The sequence below is a fragment of the Geotrypetes seraphini genome, chromosome 16, assembly GCF_902459505.1.
Source record: "Geotrypetes seraphini chromosome 16, aGeoSer1.1, whole genome shotgun sequence".
Classification (NCBI taxonomy): Eukaryota; Metazoa; Chordata; class Amphibia; order Gymnophiona; family Dermophiidae; genus Geotrypetes; species Geotrypetes seraphini.
The window spans coordinates 48,222,284-48,245,134 of record NC_047099.1 but is presented as its reverse complement, the minus strand read 5'-3'; the positions used below and the strand labels follow the sequence as shown (position 1 = coordinate 48,245,134).

The following is a 22,851-nucleotide window of genomic DNA, read 5'->3' as shown; positions in this document are numbered from 1 at the left end:
ATTCACACACATGCATAAATTGAAGGGTCAGTCTCCAATGTCAGTCCAGAGATGGGGCCAGCGGGGTGTGAATGAAAGGCTTCAGAGCGGCAGCTGGAGAATTCAGGGGGAGACCAGATCCCGCAGATTTTGCTGCCGTTTCTCCAAGATTATCTGAGATTTCTTTCCTCCTTGTGGGAAATCTTTGAGTTTCTCTCTTCTCTCTTCTCTCTTCGTTTTGCTGAGGACAGGAAGAAATGCATTTGTTTCTTTCTCTCCTGCAACCCCAGGATTACACGGTTTTTCCTGCTCATTCTTTGGAAAGTCTTAGATTTTTCTTTCTCTTCTTTCTTTACATCTTGCTCAGTACAAGAGGAAATGCGTTTCTGTTTCTCTATTTCTCCAAGATTATATAGACTTTTTCTTGCTTGTTCTTTGCTGGGAAGTCGTTGATTGTTCTCCTCCTGTAGATTTTGTTCAGTATATGAGAAAATGCATTTCTGTTCTTATTTCTCTTTTCCCCTTTGATTACACAGTTTTTCCTGTTAGTTATTTGGGAAGTCTTTGCTTTTCTGTCTTTTTTTTTTTTTTTTCCTCTCTGGATTATGCTCACTATAGGAGAAAATGCATTTCTGTTTCTTTCTCCTGGCTTCTCCAGACCCTTTTCCTGCTCGTTCATTGCAGAAAATAACATTTCTGGGGTCTCTATCTCCAGTATTGCACTGCGTGAAATCTGGCTTCTTGGGGTTTCCAGTGGTCCCTTATTCTGTATCTGGTGAGGATTTGTTGTTTTGTTCTTCGTGGCCAATTTAGTTAGGGATTCTGTTAGCATGTAGTTTCTGTGTAGTGATCGCTTCTCGTTCCAGTCTGTTCTCTTTTCCCAGTATGAGATGTAAGATTTATAGTACTGCTTTTCTGTGGTAGGGATTTTGCTGTGTGAATTGTTTTAGTTGCTTGTACTGCGGCTCTGGTGTGGCAGGTTTGCTTTGTAGGAGCTGAATATGGTATTTTGCTGCAGTATTCTAGAGTGCCGGGTAATGGAGAGAATTTGTAATGGCCAGAAAAAGGGTGCAGTGGGAGACCCTTAAATTCTCACGGGACCCTCTTCCTGCATGCTGGAAGCCCCAGAACCCCCAGTCTGAAGAGGAAAAATGGACCAAAGGCACTTACAAATTATGCCAAACTTCTTACATTTAATAAATTCTCAAATAAATGTTTAGCAGTCAAAATAGTCATTTTATAAAGAAATTCAATTTAAAAAGCGAGTTTTATTAAAGAAACAAGGTGTGTGTTCATGAAACACCTGTAACGCAGTATGTATGTGATTTAATCATGACACGTCAGGCAGACTGTGATGCCATTTAAATCTTCTTCACATATAGATTGCTTGTATGAAGGATGGTCGTCAGGACAGCAGCAAGTTGGTTTCTACGTTTCCGTGCGAGACAGCTTCCATAAAGGCATGTACGAGGGGGTGCTGAAAAGTTCTGAGCCCAGCCAAGAAAAGAATGACGTGGATATGGTTCAAGCAATGATCTGAAACGAGCTCAAAACATAGAATTTTGTTTCTGCAAATTGGCACTTAATGAAATGAGAACGCTCTTTTCAGCTGTAGTGGCAAAATAACGCTCAGAAGTTAGGAAATGGATTGGTTGGGCCGAAAGCTTTCCAGCACCCCCTCGTAAAAGTCTAGTGTTTGGGAGAATGTTCTGCCCGAGCTTCAACAGGGGCAAATTTGAAAACCTAGGGGGAATGTCAGGACACAACAGTTATGGAGGTGGCATCAGAATTTGAATTTTCTTTCATTTCGGGGGGTGAGGAGTTTGGGCAAGCATCTTTTTCTGCTCTGCATCCATTACTGGGGTGTTACTGTAATGCGGAGTATCTGAAAAACTGGAGGTCCAGAATGAGAGCCTCGCTTCTAATCCCCGGCTCTGGCATCGATTCTTTCTGTTTCCCTGGAGTTTGGTGCCAGGTCAGCCATTAGACTTGAGATAGGGAAAGTGGAGAGGGCTTCCGAGGTGAAGCCATGGTAGGATGCCCTCGCGTTGCTTCACGGTAATTGACACACTTTGTGGCCTGGTTTGCATTGTGGTTTCTTTCTTTTTTTTTCTCTTCATTCACTTTTGACGAGGGGTAATTTCCAGAACCACAGAAATGAATGCATTTTCTTACAGGGATGTCAGGAAACACTCCATCCAGTGAGAAAGTCCTTACTTTTCCTGGGGGGAATGTTGAGGGAACACTCGGTATGCTGACCATTTTTGCTGCGTTCTGGGGGGGGGGGGGGCTCAGGAGGGAGAGAAAAATCTTGCTATCTCCTAAGCAGGGGGTTCGGCCTGCCCTTTATGGCTTCAAAATCTGGTGCTCTTTCCATCCCTTGAGTAGCACTGGTGATGTATCCCATGTGTCTTCATAAAATAAAGCACCAGAAGCAAATCCAACGGTGCGCAAACACCCACACGCACATTTCTGCGAAAAGAGAACGTGAGTGCGTGTTATTAAAAACGTATGTCGATCCCAACTCTGCCTCTCTCCTGCCCAAACTGTGCCCCTGCAAATACCTGCACGCAGACTGTGCAAAGGAGGGCTCTCGACCCCTGCAACTAACTTTAACACACACCAGCGCTGATGCAGCATTTATACACAGAGGGGTCTTCGTGAATTAGCCCCCAAGTCTATCAAATCTTCTGGGATGCTTCCAAGGTGGCTGCAGAACAAAAAAGAGACTTAAAGGGAGAGAGAATCGCCATGACTGTGAAGAGGAGACTGCCGAACTCTTGTTTCCAGGGAGAATTTAGCCCCCATCCCCAGCAACCCAGGGCTTGGTCAGAAGCATAGAGTCCAAACAACTTTAAAAACTCATAATGCCTGAAAGACCAAGAGGAAAAGCAGTCCTTGGTACGGCTGCGCCAACCGCGCCCAGACGGTGACTTTCCGACTGTTTTACCTTGAGCTGACGCCACCCTGTGCCAATGCACGATTTGCTCAGTTACTCCCAAACTTCCAGGCACAGGACTTTCCCTGACAATCCTCTCCCCAGGGAAACGCTGAGGACTTTGTCTTTGGACTGAGTGTACTCCTGTTGTACCTCCAGGAAACAGCAGGGAACTTGTTGTTATACTGAGTGTTCAAGGTGGTAAAGTGTACCTTGGTATCATCCACTGAACCCCAGACTTTCCTTTTCTCGAGTAATATCCCTCACCTCTGTCCCCCTAGACATAAACTGATTTTATTGTAGATTCATGCTGGGCTGACTTAACCCCACACTCCTGTCCATTGAGTGACATCACAATCTTCCTTACTTTGTGTGATGTCACGATGAGACTCCTTTAGTCCGATCTGGTTTAATGCTTCACAGGGACATAGCGTGATTATGGTTTCGTGTTCCCTTTTGCATAGCCTGGGGAACCTCGCACTCAGACCGCTGATGCTTTCTGGGTTATTTTTCACTACTGGATAGCTGACAGCAAAAACAATCCCGGCAAAAGTCATTCCCTGGCTGGCCGAGATTAATCATGTCTTTTTAATATAAATTTTTTCCATATGTGGGGAGTGGCGCAAACCCAAAGATTCAGCAGAGCTGGGCCTGGGCCAGCATGAAACAAGATAGGAGGTCACGTGAGGAGAGGGAGAAAGGGGTAGAATTAAAAAAATAAAAAAGAGGGAGAGAGGAGGCAGGAGGAAGAGGTCACGTGAGGAGAGGGAGAAGGATGGAAGAGGAGGAAAGAGAGGGAGTTACTGTATGTGCGGAGAGGGAGACAAGGGAAATGAGAAAAGAAGGAAAAGGTGTTAATGAAGAGAGAGGTCACATGCAGAGAATAAAAAAAGAGGGGGAAATGTAGGGGAGAGGAGGAAAGAGGGAACTGCAGAAAGAGGTCATGTGCAAAGAAGAAGGGGAGGAGGGAGAGGGAAGGGAGAATACACAGAACAGATGTTTGTTGCTGGATTTTTGTGCATGTTCCGGATTTAGACGTCAAGTCAAAAATTCCCCTCCACGCCATACTTTGTATTGGAATTTAAATATTTTTACTACCGTAATTGTCTGTTGCTTATGTTTGACTTAAGCTTGCTGTGCACTGCCCTGAGTGAATTCCTTAAAAAAGGCGGTAAATACATCTTGGAGAGAAGGCGAGGAAGCCATAGGGGAAACAGGATATAAGGGATTTAGTTTATTGTTTAAATTTTCTATACTGCTTCTCCTATTCATAAGAACATAAGAACATAAGAACTGCCTTCTCCGGATCAGACCTTCGGTCCATCAAGTCCGGCGATCCGCACACGCGGAGGCCCTGCCAGGTGTACACCTGGCGTAATTTATATTCCACCATATCCTTATATGCCTCTCTTAAGGAGATATGCATCTAGTTTGCTCTTGAAGCCTAGGACGGTAGATTCCGCAATAATCTCCTCTGGGAGAGCATTCCAGGTGTCAACCACTCTCTGAGTGAAGCAGAACTTCCTGACATTAGTCCTGAACCTGTCCCCCCTTAGCTTCATTACATGTCCTCTAGTCCGTGTCAAATTGGACAATGTAAATAATCTTCTCTGCTCTATTTTGTCGATTCCTTTCAGTATTTTGAAGGTCTCGATCATATCCCCACGCAGTCTCCTTTTCTCAAGGGAGAACAATCCTAGTGTTATAAGTCTGTCCTCGTATTCCAGTTTCTCCATACCCTTCACCAGTTTTGTTGCTCGTCTCTGCACCCTCTCCAGCAGTTTTATATCCTTCTTTAGGTAGGGAGACCAATGTTGGACGCAGTATTCCAAGTGTGGTCTGACCATTGCCCTATAAAGCGGCATTATAACTTTCTCCGATCTACTCGAGATTCCTTTCTTTATCATGCCCAACATTCTATTTGCCGCCTTTGCCGCTGCCGCGCATTGTGCCGACGGCTTCAGGGTTCTGTCTATCAGCACACCCAGGTCCTTTTCTTGTTCACTCTTCCCCAGAGTTGCACCTGACATTGTATACTCGTATTCCTTATTTTTATTGCCTAAATGCATTACCTTGCATTTCTCCACATTGAATTTCATCTGCCATTTCTCCGCCCATGTTTCTAACTGACACAAGTCGCTCTGGAGTTTCTCTCTATCATCAAAGCTGTTTAAAAACAGACAGAACAGAAACGAAAACAAAGCAGACCTGTTTTGTCATCTGTAGCCCAGGTATTTATCTGTCCCTGGAGGGCTCTCGATGTAAGGTTTGTAACTGAGACAATGGATAGGGACTTGCCCAAGATCACACTGAGCTGTGGAGGGGCTTGAGCTGGGCTTTTGTGGGGGTCGCTCCCTCTCCCATCTCTCTTTCCTTCCCCTCCCATGCTGGGGGAATTTCTTTCCAGGGACTTTGCTGTTCCTTTCCCTGCCTTGTAGTGATTCAGGACCCTCACACACACTAGGCTTGCCAACTGGCTCTAGATTTGCCATTCAGGTAGTTCCAGTCCTGGGTTTATCCCATTGCATGCAGGGACTTGTAGTATTGCTTTCTGAAGGACTACAAAGAAGAAAACCCTGCAGGTGGGGGTAAACCCATGAGTAGATCAACCCTATTGGACAAATCTGGAGCCAAATGGCAGCACTAGATGCAAATTCAGGTCTGACCTTGACAAATGGATCCACCACGTTCTTGCGGAGCAGTGATCAGGCATTTCTGGGAGATAACAAAAACCTCTAATTTGTATTTTTCACTTATTGAGTATGAGCCTTTAATTCAAGTACCTGGGAAGAGACCAGGACTGGATTGACTTAGTGAAGGTGACTGACAGAATGCCAGATGTGTGTTTATTCAGCAATATCCTTAATAATTTTTCAAAACTTCTTCTGAATTACTGTGAGATCCTAGAGCCTTCCCCACTAGACACTCAATTACTGTTGTTAATTATTTCTATAGTCACAAAGAAGACAGTCCCTGCACCAAAGAGCTTACAATCTAAGCAGACAAACAGGATGCCAGGGATACAGTTAAGGAGAACGGTTAATCTGCTGGCTGGGTTGGAGGGCAGTGGGGAGTAGGGTTATATCAAAATAAAGTCTTTTGCCCTCCCCAGTGGCTTTTTTGGTGCTTCAATGCACAATTTCCAGGTTTCCCACTTCCAGGAGGGAGACTTCGGGGCCAGGCCTGGTTTTGAATTCATTTTCGAAGGTATTTTGGTACTTGTAGTCTTTCATGCTACCTCTTCAAATTAGCCTGGCTGGCCCATAAAGCACTCTATAGGGGCTGCCAGAAATCCAGGATCATCGCATAATCTCCCTCCTGGAACTGGGCAGCTTGGCAGCTCTGTAAATCTAGTCTTTGAACCTGTTTTTTTTAGCCAATAACCTGAAGACTTTAGGAAATGTTAGAAATGACATTAGCAGGGATTTCTTAATCTTATTCCACCCCCATTTCCAAACACCCAGCACCCTTGGCTGTTTTGTCCTAGGCCTTGGGGCTGAATAAGAAATGCCCGGTCGGGGCGCAGTATCACTACAGGAGTTCCCGCAGGCCGCCAGCTACTAAGATGGCTGCCAAGGTCTAAGATGGCTGCCAGGAATCAAACAGAGGGAAGTGTGTGTTTAGGCCAGCCTTCCCCAAATACACCGCACAGACACAAGGCTTCCTCCTCTTCAACAACAAAAAACCAGAAACACAACTTAGCGTCTGCTGGGGTGTTACAGGAATCTTACAACATATCATACTGGTTTTTTGGACAGACATATTTGTGGGCCTCAACCTTTGATCTACGTGAAAGCAGGATTCAGTACCCAGAACAGTGAGAGACCATGTTGGAGTGTGGGGGAGGTGGGTATTCAGTTTGGCTAGGTTCCTGGTTTAACAGAACAGAGGGGGGGGAACCCTTACGTTTACCTCATTGGACTGGGAATATAACTACAGCATATAGCTCAAAGATTCATTGCACTCAGGACTGGTCTAGACCTCTGGGAAAGGATATGGAATTGATAGGCTTGCATTCTTCCTAAGGGAATGGAGAGATTAGCCTACCCACAGTCCTTTTCACTTATCAGTGCAGTGTGCATTGCTTTTGGTAAATCTACCTCTTTTCAATGTTGTCAGTGCACTATGCACTCTTTCAGTAAATTGTTCCTTTTTTCAGTGTGTGTTTTAGGTACAGTATCGCTCCTTTGGTAAATTGACCTCTGTTGTTATCAGTGCAGTGTGTGCTGTTTTGGCATATCGGCACCTTTTCAGCATTATTGGTGCAGTATTTGCTCCTGGTGTCATAGGCAGCTGAATGCTTTTTTGTTTGGGGGAGGCACAAAAGCTCCGCCCAAACTCCACCCCAGACCTGCCCAAACTCCGCCCCTGACTCCACCCCATAATAATAATACTAATTGTAATGCAGTTTCTTCTATCCATTTTCCATATACACACAATATAATTTTATTAATACATAATGGTAACCACAAAATTAAAAAAAACACAAATCACACTGTACACAGAGAAAATGTTAATTATCATTTATATTTGGTTTTTTTTTCAAAGATGTCAAGGCAGATGACTTTAAAATATGAAATGTGACCTCAGTAACAACTATAGAAAAATAGACAAATATAGTACAAAATAATAGACAGCAGATATAAATTCTCAAAACTGACCCATTTTGATCACTAAATTGAAAATAAAATAATTTTTCCTACCTTTGTTGTCTGGTGATTTCATGAATCTCTGGTTGCACTTCCTTCTGACTGTGCATCCAATCTTTCTTTCTTTCTTTCGCATCCAACATTTCTTTCACAATCCAGCCCCATCCCCTTTGGGACCAGGTCTCTCTCTCTTTTCCCTCTGCTTACACCCTCCCCAGATCCAGTGTCAGTTCCCCATTGTTCTAGGTCTCCTTCTCTCTCCCTCCTTTGTTATGATCTTACATCTCTCTGTTCTTCCTCAGGGTCTCTCCCTCTCTGTCTGTACCTCCCATAGTCCAGCATCTGCCTCCTGTCTTTCCCCTTTGGTCCAGGCCTCTCTCTCTCTCCTTCCTTCCTTCCTTCCTTCCTGCCTCCCTCCCTCCTTCCTACATCCCCTCACTGCCTTTCAGCCTTTGTATCACCCCTTTCCCCAAAGCCAGCCTGCCTCCCTCCCGCGCCGAAGCCTGGCCTACCTGCCGCAGATTCTTCCTTCCCGCCACCGCTCGCTGCCCGCTGCTGCATCAAATCCAAGAAAGGAAGGGCCAGGCGCTTGCAGCGCTCCGGCCCACAAGCCTACCCCCAACGTCAATTTTGATGTCGGAGAGAAGGTCCAGGCCAGCCAAGCAACAATTGGCTGGCCCGGACCTTTTCTCTGACATCAGAATTGACATCAGGGGAAGGCTCATGGGTCAGCGGCGTACATTTTCTGCACATACCTGGCCCTTCACTTCCCTTCCTTCAGTTACAGGGGCCAGCCCGCGTACCCCCTGACCTACAGGATGGGCAATTTTTGGGGAGGCTATGCCCCCCCCTCCCGTTCCAACGCCTATGCCTGGGTGTTATCACTGCAGTGTACTCTACTTTGGTAAATTGTTCCTACTTCAGCCGTTTCGATGCTGTGCGTGTTATCGGTGCAGTGCAGATTCCCGGTTAGTGATCTCTCCTCCTTGACGTTTCTTGACTGAATCATTGCATGCGTTTTGGAAACAGATGTTGAATGTGGGGGGGTAGCTGATGCTTGCTGAGAAGCAACCTATATGTAACGATTGCACAGTACTCCGATCCCACGCTCGGATTTCCCTTCCCTCCAGCCCTAAACACTCAAGAATTATCTCATCTTTTCTGTCTGTTTTTGTTTTGGGTTTTGTTTTTTGTTGGGGTTTTTTATTTTTTTTTTTTAATCACAAGCAGCTTTTAAACAAAACTGTAATTTGCACATTGGTAATTAATTCTGTAATGGTTCATTTGCATACATTATTCCTTAAATATGTTGGTGTTTTGTTCTGGGAGGGACTGCTCCGTGTTCTGGCTTTTGGCTTTCACTGTGATGTGTCCGCAGGGCTGCCAGCTGACTTCAGATGCACTCGACAGAGCTGATCCAGTCCTGGGTTTACTCCACGGCATGCTGGGACTTGCAATTCCTTCAGAAAAGCAAGACGAGTCCCTGAATGCTATGGGGTAAGCTCAGGACTGGCTCAGCTCCTTCTGTCCCTATGTGTATGTTAGGAGCTGGAAAAGTGGCCAGGGTAGAGACAGACATCTGGAAAAGGCCAGCACCAAAGCCTTGGTTTCACTTTACACTGCACAGAGGCCAAGCTACCCAGTTCAAGGCTGGAGGCTTTTTGGCCAGTCCTGGTTTTCAATTTATATCCCAAAGCAGTGTGGGATTTGAAGTGCTCGATCCTGCTCATTGAAATCAGCGCTGCAAGTCCCATAATTCACCAGAATGGGTGGCTAGAAATCCAAAACTGGCATCTCTGACTGTACTTCTACACAAGCCAAGTTTGGTTGCTCAAGGGATTCAGTTGCGCCAGCCGTTAGCATGATTCTCGTGTGCAGAAACCAGCGAGCAGATTATAAGGTACTGGCCAAGCAGTAGTGTAAATTCCACCCGGTGCAGGGGCTCCTGAGATGGAGCCCATTTTTGGCTGGGATGGGGCCTTCTTATGATATTCTATCACTGCTGTTAGCATCACACTTCCTTATTTCCCTGAACCCAGGTGTTGGGTCTGGTCCGCATCAGAGATATAGGAAACACTCCAGTTTCTGAACATGTTGCCAGAAAAATAGATTATTTTTTAAAAATTTACAAGCTTTTGATATACTGCCTCTCAGCCTATGGCACAGCATGAAAAGAATAAAGCAAGAGAAAAATGTGTTATTAATTTCTCTCTCTCAATTTTTTCCTGACAGAATCGGGACAGACAGACAGCAGCAATCAACAGGTAGACGTCGATATCAAACCCCCATTGAATGGTGAGGACCCCCTGTCTCTGAGGCTGCTGGGGTGGAGAGAGATGGGAGGGGACATGATAACCTCCTGTTAGGCCACAGAGATGCTCCTTGTGCCAGTTCCCCCCTGCCCCACCTCTGGGCATTCTCCTAAAAAGTCCTTTTAGGTTTTGGCCTAACAGTAGGGTTTAGGGGAGCAAAATGTATGAACCAGTTTTAGCTAACCATGCTGTCTTCATGCTAGACATATATTCCTGAGTGGAAATTTGATAAAGACCTGCTCTTCATCCGTCCGTACTGTATTCCCTGTGATTCCTACATAGGTCTCTGATGAAAGGTTCATATTGAAATTATAAGTTGTTATAGCCATGAAGTGGGATCTGGGTCTTGCTCCCTCTAGTGGAGAGATGTTGCAGCACACTTGTGTCTGCTTGCTGCCCTATGAGAGTTCCCAGCTGTCCAATCCCAGTTAACAGCAGCAGGGAGGAGCAGACCCCCTCCTCCCCTTCAAACCCCTGGCAGGGAAGGGTTGGGGGAGTGAGATGGGTGGGCTCCTGATCCATTCTGATTAATGCGGGAGACATGCCAGTGGCAGCTTGTGGTTACACGACTCCCTCCCATTCCAGCAGCCGACCCTGGATTTACAACATGAAGTGACACGTGGCCACAATAGTTCTGTGGTTAAGAGAGTGCAGATGGGAAATGGTGTCTCCTCCCCCACTTCCCATGAATCACGCCAGAGAACCATCCTGCACACTTCCTTCCCCCTTTGCACTCAGCTCTCATCAGGAACTCATCAGGCTAGCCCTCTCTCTCCTTACCCCTTTGCACCCTCTGCTTTCATCAGGCTAGCCCTCTCTCTCTAGACTCCTTCCCGGTCGGCTTTCATCAGGAACTCATCAGATTAACCCTTTGTTCTTACCTCTCTGTAGCTAGCTGTCAGTGTGGTGAGGATCTGATTTAAGTTTGAAGGTTCTGAAGGAACAGGTATTTGGGAAACTGATGAACTGAATATGGTTATATCGCCTTTTTTAAGGCTCACAGAGTTTCTGGGTCAGTCGGGTAGTCTTATCAATAGCAATCTTTCTAATAGCTACCAGCTTTAGTTATATAATATTTAGTAAATTTCGAATGGAGGAAAACGAGACTTACCTAATATCCTTGTCACAAAAAAACCTCCATATATAGGAGTTATATAAATTTTCAAGCAACAGTCGTGTCTAGAACTACCCAAGTCATAGTCTGGAACTCACCTGGGGGAAGGGGGGGAGTATTATGACATGAATTCTGGTTTATGGAGATTAAGATGTTACTGATTTAGAAGAAAGCACCCCTCCAAGCTAGAGAGGTGGGTGGGGGCTATATATCTGTACGTGGAAGGTTAGATGGAGGCACAGATCTCTCTGTGCATTGGTGGGGGGGTCTTTGTTTTCAGAGGTTTAGGTGGTGAAGGGAAGGTCCAGGGATCCGTAAGTGTCTTGTGCGTAAGGGAGGGGGGGGGGGGGTCTGTGTAAATAGAGGGTCAGGTCTCTGTGTGAATGTTCGCCTCTTTTTTGGATTAAAAATATGGGAGCACATTACTCCTTTCTATCAAAAACTCCACTGGTTGCCTAAGTTTTCTTGCATTTGTTATAAAGCAGTTTTTGGTGTGTTACCAGATTCTTTTGCTTCTCACTTCTCTTTGAGTCATTCCAATAAGAGTACACGTAGGTTAAATTTATTCAATTATCCCTCTATATAATTTTGCCATTATAAGAAGTTCTACGATAGAACTTTTTCATTTCAAGCCGCTAAATTAAATTTGTGGCTTGGAAAAATTATACTAGAGGCTACTTCTTATCTTGATTTTAGAAAATTATTAAAAACACACCTGTTCGATAGGCTGATATCTTAATGTATCTGTTTTAATTACTATACTCCTTTGTACCTTTTGTGATTTTTATATCTTTTTTATCTACACTCTATGTATTCATTTTTATGTTGTGAACCGCTTTGAACTTTCGGTATAGCGTAATATAAAAATAAAATTATTATTATCTGTATTTGTCTGAATATACATGGGGTGGGGGTCTGTGTATAGAGAGTCAGGTATTGGAGGGGGGCAGACATCATACTATCCAAGACAAATACATCACCAACAGCTGAAGAGCAAATCTTCATTAGCGTGTATACAGCACAGACAGCCCTTTATGAGTTTCATACAGGATCACGCTGATCCATGTAAAACATGAACACAGCACAGAGAGCTGAAAAAGACAATTATGGAGGAACATTTTTGAAAGGCAATGGAGCCTTAGTCATAGTCTGGGGTTCCCTCCTTCAAACTACACCCATGGAGGTTAACAGAATTGGAGAAAGTCTGGGATAAGCGCAGAGGCTCTTTAGATCTGTGGAAGTTGTGAGATGTTTCGGCCCTGCGTGTCTTACCCAGCCACTGTCATGTTCTCTGTTTCTAGATCCAGCCTGTGACTGTCTGTCTCTTCTCTCTCCTTGACTTCTCAGGCCATTTGAGTTTCCAGGACTGTTTTGTTACATCTGGAGTCTGGAATGTTACAGAGCTGGTCAGAGTCTCCCAAAGTGAGTAAGGAGTTACGAGTATTCACATAAACTTCATTTTCAGCCTCTGAGATCTGCCCCCTGAGACAGGTGCTATAGGGACCGGAGGCAGCAGCACCAGAACCAGATTAAACACTGAAGCCTGTCTCATTATCTTGCAGCGCCGGTTGCGACAGCCTCGGGGCCGAATTTCTCTCTCGCAGACCTGGAAAGTCCCGGCTACTACAATATAAACCAAGTTACGCTGGGGCGACGGTCCCTCACCTCCCCTCCTTCCAGCAGGTGAGACCCTCAGCAGTTGATGTGGGGAGATAAGGGAAGGGAGGTCGATCTCAGGGGTAGAGTGAGAGATATTACAGCTGCCCTTCTCTCCTCCCACCCCCAACAGTTCCACGAAGCGTCCAAAATCCATCGACGACAGTGAAATGGAAAGTCCTGTGGACGACGTATTCTATGCGGGGACAGGCCGCTCCCCAGCCACAGCTGGCAGCCAGTCAGGCGGATGGCCCAATGATGTGGACACAGGTAGGGTCATTGCCCCATCGCCTCTGAGCTGGGAAGAACTGTGGATTTCCTTTCATCTCCTTCTCTATGCATTACTCTCACACACAGACCCACTCATTTGTCCATCATACATTAAGACAGAGTCTCCCTCACCCCCACCCCCTCCACCTGATGTCGCCAACCCTGATGGAATCTACCTAGTTACTCCCAAATTTACTAACTGTTGCTCCGTTTCCTTCTCTGTGGAAACAGCCTGTCTCTATACAGCTGTCACGGCACTGCAGAGCTTATTAAAACTGATGCCCTCTTCCCCTTGTATGAGCATCGTCCCGTTCATGAAGTGTCTGTGTTGGAGAGAGAGACACATAGAACAATGATGCTTTTCAGTTCTGGATAACGCACTTGCCCCCTTGTACAGTGGCCTCTGCCGCCTGCTCCAGGACACATTTACTGAGCTATCGGCAAAAGATCTTGATATCTCGGAGTCTGGCTGCCTCTACTCCCAGGGGTGCAGGAAATATAGAGAGGTATCAATATAACGTTTTGGCAACCACCACTGGAGTCCTGGTGGTGGTTTTAGAAAAATAAAGCATTTTCTAAAAGTGAAACCAGAGCATTAGATGAAAAAAAAAAAAATGCTATAGAGGCAAGGAGGGGTAGGGGAAGTGGAAAGTGAGAGAGGAGAGGGACTGCAGGAGAGCTCCCTGCCACTGAGACATTGTGGGAGAGAGGAAGGAAAGAGTGTTCCTTGCTGCTGGGACATGGTGGGAGAGGGAATGCAGGAGAGCTCCCTGCCGGTGGGAGAGAGGAGACGTAGAACTTCCTGCTATTGGGAATACCACTGAATTTCCAGTCTTGATCATGAACCTTACATCGCAAAGCAGTGTGGGATTTGTAGTCTCTGATGCCACCCACTGAAATCCTGTTACTTCAAGTACATAATTCAACAGAATAGGAATGTTAGAAATCCTGGACTGAATTTCAATCTCCTTTCTGAAACTGGAGAGCTTAGCAGCTCACCCTGTCCTGGAGGACCACTAGGCCAATCGGGTTTTCAGGCTAGCCCTAATGAATATGCATGAGAGAGATTTGCATATAATAGAAGTGGCAGGTATGCAAATCTGCTCCATGCATATTCATTAGGGCAATCCTGAAAACCCAATTGGCCTAGTGGTCCTCCAGGACAGGGTTGGAAACCACTGCGTTACACAGGTTAAGAGCAGAAAGGAGGGAGTTCTTCTTTTGGTGGGGTGGCCTTTTTAAGTTTGGGAAGAGGTTAATAAGCCACTTACTTAGCCCCCACCCCAAGTTTCCAAGTTTTATTAGGGGCTTACCATCCTGCAAAATGGGTAATTAACCTTCCATCTAATTAGGGAAAGGGCAGTTCCCAAGCCAGCCAGGTTTTCAGGATTATCCACAATGAGAGAGAGAGAGTTGCCTATCAGGGAGGCAGTGTATGTATGCAGATCAAGGTCATGAATATTCATTGTGGATATCCTAAAAACCTGACTTTTTAGGAACCACTGTCTTGTTCTCGTGTCTGGGTCTCAGAGCTGCCAAGTTGCTCAGAAGCAGAAGGGAGATTTTTAGGCCAGTCCTTGATGTCTGATGATCTCAGCCCTGGTGCATTATGGGACCTGCAGTGATGAATTCAACAGGCAGGATCAGGCACTACAAATCCCACACTGCTTTGCAATGTATGGCCAAAAAGTCTCTCTCTCCTGGAACTGGGCAACTTGTCAGCTCTGAACCCACTCTTACAGTACACACACAAAAAAATACCTTGGGTAAATCTCTTCATAAAGACTGTTAATAAACTAAATTAGACACAGCATGTGGGCACTGGGAGTTCCCTGCTGCTGAGTCCTAAGGATTCTGTGTTGGGTATGACATCGGGACCAGTACAGCTTATCCCTCTGATGTGGGACTAGCTGCAGGGGCATTTATTGGGTAACTTGCCTTGTGCCTCACTGCATAGTCAGGGAGCTTGAGGGCAGATCGTTGCAGGGAAGAATATAAGAATTGCCGCTGCTGGGTCAGACCAGTGGTCCATCATGGCCAGCACCCTGAGACTAGCCCTACCTGTGTACGTTCTGGTTCAGCAGGAACTTGTCTAACTTTGTCTTGAATCCCTGGAGGGTGTTTTCCCCTATAACAGCCTCCGTAAGATTGTTCCAGTTTTCCACCACTCTCTGGGTGAAGAAGAACTTCCTTACGTTTGTACGGAATCTATCCATTAAAAGGGGATAGATTCCGTACAAACCGGGACCGGGTTGCATTCTACATTGCCACAGGCTGGTATTTCAAGCAGGGTGGTCTGATGGTGAAGAGGAGTACCCAGGCGGGACTTTATCTCCTGACTTTTCTCCGTGCTCTTTCCTTGGCAGGACCGGGCTCTCTGAAGAAGCCGGGGAAGCTGGAGTTCTGCAGTGCTCTGCCCTCCCAGACCAGCTCCTCTCGCATGGCTTTCACTCACCACCCACTGCCCGTCCTGGCAGGAGTCCGACCAGGTGAGCTCAGCCTTCCCTCCCTGCCTCTCTACGCTGGGGGTTGTAGCTGTGTTGTCACCATCACAAAGCATGCTGGGATTTGTAGTCCTTGGTTGTCTCTTATGTTTCTAAATGATATTCTAATATCTTAAAATAATTTAGTACATTCTGAATACTCTTCCGCTCACTCTACTCGCAAAGCTGGGGGGAAGGGGTCCTAATGCAGCTGACCTACATCCCTCCTCCCCATCCTGAGTTGCTCATAGTTTAGAGGGGCAGAGGGTCTCCTGGTTCCAGTGCATTATTTCAGAAGGAAGAAGTGACTGGTTGGGCTGGGGAGAACTGCTGGGTTTAGAAAATCAAGTATCAGGTTAGGATCTCACCATGGCATGGTTTGGCTGCTGGGACCCCATTTTGTGAATTTTAGTAAGAAAACTTGTGTGCGTGTGTTCAATTTCTACTGAAGCAATCCTGCCTCTTTATCTTTATGATTTTCTCTTTGCAGGGAGTCCTCGGGCCACAGCCTCAGCCTTGCACTTCCCTTCCAGTTCCATCATTCAGCAATCCACTCCCTACTTCACACACCCAACCATCCGCTACCACCACCACCACAGCCAGGACTCACTGAAGGAGTTTGTGCAGTTCGTGTGCTCGGATGGTTCTGGCCAGGCCACGGGGCAGGTGAGGTTTTATCCCCCAGCCAAGCACCACTAGGTTTGTGTGAGAGGCTGCCCTGCTCCTTCTAGCTGCAGACAACAAAGGTATCGGGGGGGGGGGGGAAGAGGGAGGACTCAGCCCGAGTGCTGCTTGTACTCCTGTTCTCACTTCATGATATTGGAAAAGGTGAAAACACAGCCTGTGCTTCATCAGCTATTTTCTCTATGCAGTAGTTTTGTAGATACTAAAACCATTTTCAATCATCAGATCTGAGCTCTTAGAAGGGAGGAAGAGAGTGAGTGTTACAGAGAAATCTCAGACAAGTCTTAATAATATGCTCCTATAAGAACACCTCCCTCTGCATGCATTGTTCATTGGAAACTCCTGAGGGCCACTTCATATGTTCCTTCTAAGGGAAAGGGAGCATCCCCGAGGCCTCTGATGTTGATGGGGGTTTATGGGGAGCAAGATATTATGTATAAGTGTGTGTGTGTGTGTGTGTGTATGTCTGTGCGTGTGGAAGGGGGTGATGGGGACCTTTCCCCTCCCCTCCTAGATCCTATACGGGACTTTGCTACTATCCCTTTCTCCATCCGGCTCCACCGTCCTCACCAATGCATGATCAGGACACATGGGGTGTGTAGAGAGCCATGGAGGTGTGGAAAGAGCTTTCCAGAGCTTATTATGGGAGTGGGAAGGAAAAAGCACCATACCACCCCCACCACTACCTCTTCATTTGGCTCCCCTCCTAATTCTGTCTGTCCTTGGTCTCTGTTCATTGGCAAAATCATGGAGGCAGGAATTGCCCTGGTGCATTATGTGACCGGCAGTGATGAATTCAACGGGCAGTTCTTTCAGGGGGGTCCATGCTGACGAAGGGTCACTTAAAACTGAGGTCACTGTGTCTGGGAATTTGCCATGAGGAATCTGGTTCCTTCCAGCCTCACCCGACTGCTCTCTGCCACCTCTCCCAGCAGCCATTTGCCCTCAAGGATGGAAGTGAGGCAGAGGGCTTAGACCCGTCTCGCCCAGCCCAGTTATTATGTTCATCCTTTGCAAAGTCTTCCATTTTTTCTTTCAGATCTTTTCTGTCTTTTTTTTTTTTTTTTTTACCGTTCCTATTAGTTTCCATGAAATGAGTGCTTTGCGCCTTTTAAATGAATAAAAAAGAATACGATTTGGCATGCCTGAAAAGTCACTCTTTATTCTCCATCCAAATCTGAAAAACCAACCCAAAATGACAGAGGCAGACGTTAGTTTTGTCTGGGAGACTTCTCTCAAGCTGCTCAGCCCAACAGGCGTATGTAGCACCAGAGGTGAACTGTGATAAGAGCTGCAACGTTTTACAGCTCTTATCGTAAGACTGGTTCTGCTGCCCCAGGAGATGGCATTTTAGTAAAGTGGGAGGTGGCTTGTGGGTGCTGCCGCCAAGGTCTGTCAGAGGGTGGAGCCAGGAAGTGGAATGGGTGGGTCTGGGGTGTGGTGGGGCATGGTTAGGCAGTGGCTGGAGCTGGGGTGGAGCTGGGCAGTGGGGCGGAGCTCAGGCAGAGCTGGGTATGTCTGGGCAGTGGGGCGGAGCTTTGGACAAGGCTTAAAATCGCCCAACGCTCGCCCCCTTGCCAGCTCTGTGATAGCTGTGTGTACCTGCGCCTTTTACACGCATGTCTCAACTCTGCTCAAACTACACCTTCGTGCAGATTGCGTGAAAGTAGGCACAGTTTCCGTAAGGGGTTGGTCCATTCCAGATATTAAAGAACCTCCTCCTCCAACCTTCCCGGAACTGAGCTTAAAGACCCCTGATGGGTGATTTAAAAGCTTCATCAACCCGCAAAATTGGATAATACTGAATCTGTGCTTTCAGGAGTAGATCTGTGTGGATTAATGAAATAAGAAATGCAAGACATTTTTTTCTCATTTTCTAAGTGAGTGGGAAATACCGGCCAATCAGGGCAGTTCTCTTTAGGGGCCAGCAGGCGCTTGGAGGCGATTGGTGGGGGGAGGGGGGGGATGACAAGAGGAAAGTACTGCTACCACTGTGCTTTTTTTTACTGGGAAAGCACTCGAGTTTTGGTTTTAAATGGACAGTATTAGGCTGCTGAAGTTTTTTTTTTTAAATAAAACCAGAAATCAATAGCTTCATCAAAAAGATAGAGAAATCATTTTAAAAACTACCCTCCCAAACACCCCCCACCAGCAGCAAACTTCTTGGGTAAAAGTCAACGCCTACCTTCCCATCACCCCCAAAGTCAAAGATTCTGCATCTGTGAAGTTGCCTTTTCTGTTTTAAACCTCTTCACACCTGGCTCTATTTCTCTTCTTCACAGCCCAACGGCAGTGGTCAGGGCAAGGTCACGGGCTCATTTTTGCTGCCGCCCCCACCGCCTGTGGCCCGACCCGTGCCCCTTCCTATGTCTGACCCAAAATCCACCAGCAGTACCCCAGAGGGCGGAGGCTCGGCAGCTACGACACTATGTAAGTGGCTCTCAGGACAGGGGGAGGAGAGGGTGGGGAGGGTTGCCACGTCACCTGGGTCAATCCCCCACCTCTCCTCCCTCCCACCCTACCCACCCCAGAGAGGCTCACGCTTGACCCCGTTGCATGGATGAGCTTCTGATTTGTACTGCTCCTAAGAAAATCAGGGACTACACTTCCCAACATGCAAAGTGTGTAACAATGGACTGGATTGGCTGTTCCAGGGTATTGGCAAGGGGAGGTTTTCAGCTGCCTCTATTTTTCTCAAGGATGGGCTGGTCCAGCTCTGGTTTTACTAGTTGTCTCCCCCTCCCTCCAAACTCCAACAAGGGGGTGAAGAACTACAAGTCCCAGCATGCAATGCATGGCTATGTGTTTGTTTGGGGGTTGAAAGAGAGCAGGTGAAACCTGGGCTGGATCAACCTATCCTGAATGGTGACCCTGGGCATAGGTCCAGGCTGTGGAGGCTTGAGGAGGTGTTGCGGGATGAAAGTTTTTTAGGAGCCACATAGACTCATGCAGGGTTTTTTGTTTTTTTTTCATATTCAGACTTTTAATTTGGGATCATCTCTCACGAGCACCCGTTAACCGTCTGCATTCCATAACTCAGGCCTGAGAGGCCACATTACCTGGGGGTGGGGAGCCCATTTTTGTATGTCATCTCTGCAAGGGCTACTGCTGGGAGCAGGTGGTTTAGCAATTTAAAGCAGGCTAGAAATAAGGGAAGACAGAGGTTAGATAGGAACACAGCTGGAGAGGTGATGCTCCGCACAGAGACCCTCAAGCAGATGCCAAGAACCTGGAACTGTGGCATTAGAGACGCAAGTCGCATTCTCTTGCCTGGGAGGTCCATGGACAATGTTTTTAAGGATAATTGGAGCCCCTCAGTTCATGCAGACACTGTCGGGCCAGTACTTTCCTCCCCAATCTGCTGAACCCTTGGAATACAGATCCCCCTCCCCCCCACTCTGTCTCTCTGTGTCCAGCGTCCTCTCCTGAAAAATCGTTGGTTGGCATGGAAGCCCAGAACAGGATATTGTGATTTTTCTATGCACTTGAGCTAGGGGACTGGTATAATGATGAGGACCCTCTACCCATGATCCTCAATTGGCACTAGGGAGTTTGCTGTTTGAGGCCTGCCAATTCATCACACAGATGTGAAGATGTTAATGCACAGACCAGGGCTCGTAGGACACCTGGACTGAACATAGGAAGGAAGGCGGTCTTCAAAGTAGTCTCCCCTCCCTCATGCCCTCTGTGCCCCAGCCCTCATCTCTCCCTCCTTTCACCCCCTGTCTCCTTGGGATGGAAGCTTCTCCTGGAAAGCTCTCTTTATGGCGTGGTAGGGACCTTCTTCATTCGTGTGTGTGTGCGTGCGTGTTTGTGCAAGGAACGAGGAGCCCTTTTAGCCTCCAATGCATGTTCTACAGGGTAACACCAGGTCTCGTAATCAGATGATAGTCTCTCATTGGATAAGAGAGTGCTGCTGCCCGGTCTGGATCTGCGAGTTGCATTCAGCTTTCCCTTGTATCACATCAACACCACCCTCTGAATCAATCGGCAGAGAACCACTGCCTTATGTGCGAGAGACACCACCTGTAGTGCAATATAAGAATGCAAGAAGAGACCAGAAGCTTCTGCTGCCCACCTCACTAGGTCTAAACTAGATAGGACGGGGGTTCTGGCATCTTTTTTACTACGTCTGTTGGTGCCAGGACTTCCCTGTGGTGACCTAAAGCCAAGGACTAATGCTCTCTCCTTATCCCGTCACCCCTCCAGCTCTGTGTCTCTGCAGCTCCTGAATTTAGAGGTAGCCAGGGAATGTTCTGGGGAAGCTGTAAGAGTCTGAATTAGGACTCTGAGCCATAAGGCTGGTACATTTTGAGAAAGGTGCTTGAGCTGGAGACTGTGGCTCTTGCTCCCTTTCCCGAGCTGGCGGCTTTGAACTTTTCCATCAGCGCCTTACAAAATTCAGTTCCTCCATCCTCTTTCAACATTTATCCATCTTTCATTGCCTTTTACGTATGCTGGGGATAGACAGACGGGTAGAGTCTGTGTGAACATGTGTAAGGACTGTGTGACTGTTTTACTCAGAAAAGACAGCCTCTATGTGTATTAGGGTTGGGTGTAATTGTGTGGGGTTGGCTGTGTGTATATGCGATAGCTGAATGTCTCTGTGTTAGTGGTGTGTGGCTCTGTGATACGTGTATGCATGAGAAGGCTTGGAAGTCAGTTCTAAGGAGGCGAGTGTTTGACAGTAAAACCTCTCTTTCTTTCTCTCTTCCTCTCCTCGCTGTCTATGCCCTCCCCCCTCTGTCTTTCTGTATTCAGCTTTCTCAACGGCAGCCTCCACCCCTGCCAACCGGTTTGTCGGCATCGGACCCCGGGACAGCAACTTTTTAAACATCCCCCAGCAGTCTCAGGTAAGGAGAACCCAGATCCGTGGCCTATGACGTCGCACAGTCAGTGTGGCTTTGGTGTTACATGGTAAGAGCATGGCTTTAATGTCACACAGTCACAGCAGTGGCATTATTCCATGTCACGAGCCATTCACGTTTTCATCCACTGATTTCTCAATTTCCCATCTGTGGAGTCTTATCTTGCAGTCCACCACAAATCTTTTCCTTGTCCCTGTCAGGGCACATGTTTGTGATTAGCGTGAATTATCAATGCTTTCATGCCACACGTGTGATCTCAACATGATTTTTTCAAATGATGAAAATCTTAGGTCTTCAATTTCACTAGGATTCATTTCACCCTGGAAATGAAAATGTCAGTTGAGTAGATAACATTCAAGATTGTGTTGACTTTTTTTTTATATATAGCTAATCATTACTAGCCACTGTGGGGTAATTTGAAGAATCATCTTCTGTACATGTAAGGGGAGGGTTTGCACTGGGCAACCGGCATGCCCTGTTGGTGCCAGGCAAGCGTGTTACCAGACATGCATGTTTGTGACAGGAATCCCCTTCGAAAAAGTAAACTATGAATATACTATAGAAAATCTCTGTTAAATGTCTTAAGAGTAAAACGGAAAACTTTGTTGAGAAATTTAAGATGAAAGAGTGAAGTTAACATATTAGCCGACCTAGAAGTCAGAAAGTTTGAAAGTTACATCTGTGGAGCTCTCTAGTGGCCAGCAAAGAGAAGGAAGTTTGAGGGGGGGGGGGGAGAACCGTTCTTGAAAAGAAGCCTTTCTCTCCTCCTCCCGCCCTCCCCCAGTCATACTTTCAAGACCAGGACCTCACACCTCCCTCCCCCCCCCCCCCCCCCCCAGTCACGTCTGCTCTGTCTGGTTTCCAGCAGCAACCAGACATGTCGTCACACACCCAGTTGAACTTGGACTTGGAAATGGTGGTGTTGGCTGGGGCGGGGGAGTGGAGAGAGAGTTAGCTAGTGTTGTTGAAGAAACAGACAATGACCAAGGATGCCAAGGGCTGAGGTGGGTTGGAGGCACTGCCACTGGGCGGGAAAGGAAAGAGGGTGAGCAGGCCTCGGGCTGCCCTACGAGAGAAATCCTAGGCCTGGCTCAGGCTTTCAGGCCTGCCAAGAGAGTTTCAGCTGGCAAAATGTGAAGGAATGTGGTCATGTTACACAGAAAGAGGGAGAGGAGGGGTGAGGGAAGGAAGGCGGCACAGATCCTTTTCACTTTTAAAGTTGGGTTTTTTCAATTCTTTTTTTCTGGTGATTTTCCCATACTGTTAAAACAAAAAGCTGCAAGGCAACCCTGATCCCCTAATTAAAAAACAAATGCCTGCTCCGTCTGTGCTCTCTGTTTCTGGAGTTTCAGACCTGACCTGTGGCCTGTTTGAAGAACGCTACCGGTAAAAGAGCCAAGTTCTTTTTTTTTTTTAAGGGGGGGAGGGGTTGAATTGGTTTGGGCTATTTTTGCTTCTTCTAGGATAGAGTCCAGCTGGAAAGGCTGAGATGCCAGGCCTGGGCCTAATGTTGCCAAGGCAACAAGAAAATGCTCCCCCCCAAACAAACAAAAACACTCCCCCCCCCAATAAACCTTGCATGCCAGATGGAAAGAACTGGAAAGAAAAGAGTAGAATAATATTTTCATAGCAGCCAAGGAGAGGCTGGCGATGCAGGTCTTACGCTTTATGGGACTATGAGAAGATGCCTCGGGAGGTTTTCTAGAGATTTCCTCCCCCTCCCATCATTTTCAGCTGCTCCTGGGTGGGGAGACAGTAGGAAATAGGGTTGATAGCTGGGCCAAGAGCTACCCAATAGGGTTGACCCAGTCCTGGTTATACCCTGTTGCATGCAGGGACTTGTAGTTCCGATTGCACTTTCACATTACCTAAGAGAAGCAAGAATACAAGACCTGCAT

At 46.8% G+C, this 22,851-nt stretch overlaps 1 protein-coding gene across 6 annotated transcripts in view; it reads left to right on the top strand.

The window, feature by feature from the left end:
* Nucleotides 1-22,851, top strand: part of NFIX (nuclear factor I X) — a 132,204-nt gene that overhangs the window by 99,542 nt on the left and 9,811 nt on the right. For 5 of the 6 annotated variants that reach the window (XM_033923677.1, XM_033923675.1, XM_033923679.1 and 2 more), the window contains 8 exons: nt 9,799-9,861; nt 12,340-12,414; nt 12,555-12,675; nt 12,782-12,918; nt 15,285-15,407; nt 15,892-16,067; nt 18,368-18,515; nt 20,847-20,938. In XM_033923677.1, the coding sequence (XP_033779568.1) occupies nt 9,799-9,861; nt 12,340-12,414; nt 12,555-12,675; nt 12,782-12,918; nt 15,285-15,407; nt 15,892-16,067; nt 18,368-18,515; nt 20,847-20,938 (935 nt within the window). The remainder of the gene's footprint in view (nt 1-9,798; nt 9,862-12,339; nt 12,415-12,554; nt 12,676-12,781; nt 12,919-15,284; nt 15,408-15,891; nt 16,068-18,367; nt 18,516-20,846; nt 20,939-22,851) is intronic. The other variant, XM_033923681.1, reaches the window with a different exon arrangement.